Source organism: Vollenhovia emeryi, unplaced genomic scaffold (assembly GCF_000949405.1).
Source record: "Vollenhovia emeryi isolate VEMERY1.0 unplaced genomic scaffold, V.emery_V1.0 DF940556.1, whole genome shotgun sequence".
Taxonomy (NCBI): domain Eukaryota; kingdom Metazoa; phylum Arthropoda; class Insecta; order Hymenoptera; family Formicidae; genus Vollenhovia; species Vollenhovia emeryi.
In genome coordinates, this window is record NW_011965810.1 from 1 (window position 1) to 2,661 (window position 2,661).

General features: G+C 46.2%; 1 protein-coding gene across 1 annotated transcript; it reads right to left on the reverse strand.

The window, feature by feature from the left end:
* Nucleotides 1-1,474: 1,474 nt before the first annotated feature.
* Nucleotides 1,475-2,125, reverse strand: LOC105555904. The gene has a single exon (XM_012002953.1). It carries the CDS (start codon nt 2,114-2,116, stop codon nt 1,475-1,477), a length of 642 nt encoding a protein of 213 aa, XP_011858343.1. The 5' UTR covers nt 2,117-2,125.
* Nucleotides 2,126-2,661: the final 536 nt, after the last annotated feature.

Below are 2,661 nucleotides of genomic sequence, written 5' to 3' on the forward strand. Positions count from 1 at the left end.
CAACGTATAGAGATCCTGTTGTTGTATAGGTATTCGTATCTCATCGCTGTATCCAAATGTTGTGTTGGCGAATGGATTGTATGTGTGAGTCTCAATCTTGACGATGCGATCGTCAAAGATTGGCTCCTTCCCGATGCTGAGGATGTCAGTCATTATTCAAATGTTTCGCACCGCGAATCCCAATGATTTTAAAAATTCCACGTTTGATGTATTGAGCTTTTTCTTCTTGCAACTCCTGGATGACTTGATACTGCGATCAAACGTTGATATCGTTGATACGTGCAATCTAACGGTAATCTCTTCTCCACGAAAGTCGAGCAATCGTCCGTTCTGGTCGACAACGCGTATGGTTAGATCCGTAATACTCCGTGTGATGATCGGCAGATAAATGATTTGCGATGGCGCTATCGACATCTTATATCCCGGCGGCACGCTCGGCGAAAACTCGTGTATCGTGTGCACGGGCTTGTTGTTGCTGTACGCACCCGCGGTCACATTGCACTCTACGCGGATAATATTCACGTTGATAATGTTAATCGGTAGGTCCGATTCGTGCCATTTTCGCGGTTGCAATATACGCGTCGATGAGAATCCCAGAAGCGATCCAATGCTGTTAGGCTTGTTAAAGTTCATTCTAAAGGCGCTTATAATTTCACTCTTCATCGTATTGTGATTAGCGCGCAGCACTATCGGATATTTTTCATTTTCGTCGATATCGTTTATCTGAACATCACCGCGTTTTTTATCACTGTTATTAGTACCAGCCATGAGACGTTGGCGTGGACGTTTTCGTGAAATTGCATTTCTCAAAAACTCATTTATCGCTTGCAGTTCGTAGGATCCTTCGGGAATTGTAATTTCCGTATCGTCTTCGTCAAAGTAAAATTTATTATTCGAAGAATTCACGTTCGATATCGTGTTAAAAGTTTCAAAATTCATAAAACCGAGCTCGTAGTCACCGTCACTCAAATCTATCGCTGGGAAGTAGTTTACCGCGAGCACGGTGCTCTTTCCCGTTAGCGTGAGTGTCAATGACATGGCGAGAAAACTATCCAACGAATACCTGAGTCTTCGCGACGTCTCACCAGACTTTAAATCTGTGCGAATCTGTCGTCAACCGTTTGGAGAAACCGTAGACACAGCTGTCCCCAGATAGTTTGATCGTAGGTCTGATAAATCGTTCGATTGTACTCTATCGTTTTCACCCCGTCTCCGAAATACTGCACCAGTTCTTTAGGCGGTCGGAGATTACCAAAACTGTCGAAATACACTACGTGGTTTCCCCTCTTTGCGTACGCTACCTAGTGAGTACCGGGACCTGCCGCGTCATCCAGATTCACGATACCGCTCTCATTTCGACGTATACCGCTAATTGGTAACATGTTTCGCATGAAGACACCTCTAAAGTGTCGTATACGCATTCGTCTTGCCAGTTGGTCCAATTGTATATTCGTTGTTACACCCGTAGGCATTTTTAATGCTTTTTCGACGTTTTTTTCCTTCCTTGTTTCGTTACACCCCGTCCACGTTTGTATGGAGCGAGATGTACACCGCGACCTTCCATCGCGCGATTGTGACGTTGCTGCTCCTCGAGTTGACGTTGTACAGCTTTGTTGTCGCTCACCACCTTCGCCACGCTAGCCGCTCCACCGATCATGGATCCGAGTACACCTAATATTGGTAGAAGCGGTAATACACAACCGCGTTTCGATACCGGAAGTATTCGCTTCTTCGCCACTCTCTTCTTCTTCTTCGTTTTCAAACCCATACCGATCTTTGTCTTGGCTTTCATAGTCGTCCAAACAGCTGTAGCAGCAGCTTTCTCTCCAAGAGTCGAATCTCTGGCGGTAATGCGTTTCCGTGCTCTCTCGGCGAGTATCTTGTCCGCCACGTGTCTCTCAGCGAGATCCTTGCTACGCGAGTACGCAATGTCGTGATCGCGGCACGCCGCGTCCAATGGATTTATACCTCGTTCGCCCCTCGCCAATCGTTCTTCCAGACGAGTGCCCGGGCCACAAAACTGATAGCCTGGGATATGTAGCTCAAAAGGAAGCGCGTTTATCGTATAATTTAACAGACCACTGCCACTTTGTACCGCTGTTGCGATAGCTGGCATTGGTGGCAATTCTTAATCAGCGGTACAGGACCGTCGATGTGCGTCCGCTGCTACGGTTGATTGTAATGTGCGCAACAGCGTCGATAGTTTGAACCTCCGAATCCACCTTTATATGTTCTGGAAGCTTATCCCACAGATACTCGACGTAATTACCATACACTTGTAACAGAACGACTTTGGGTACAAACTGTAACTGCTCGGCGGTTAAATCAAAGATATCGGAAGGATTTGACAGCAGTACGAACATCTTTGCTACTGAGGATCTCAGCTTTACGCTCCTCTATAAATAGGCCCGCTCTCTCTCGATTTTTACATAGTTCTCTCTGAGGAAAGAGCAATATGCGATTCGTGCGACAGCCATTAACGATACGCGTTATGAATTATGACGACAGATTACGGTCGATGGGAGGATATAACGCTGAGAAACGCAAGCATGGTACAATGCTGCCGAATACTATACGCGCAATCATTTGCGGCCCCTCGAATTGTGGTAAAACCAACGTTTTGATAAGCTTACTGGAAAGTCCACACGGTGTATGTTTCGA

Excerpts from the sequence above, each read along its gene's own strand:
- LOC105555904 (XM_012002953.1), bottom strand. The coding sequence starts at position 2,116 with ATGCCAGCTATCGCAACAGCGGTACAAAGTGGCAGTGGTCTGTTAAAT.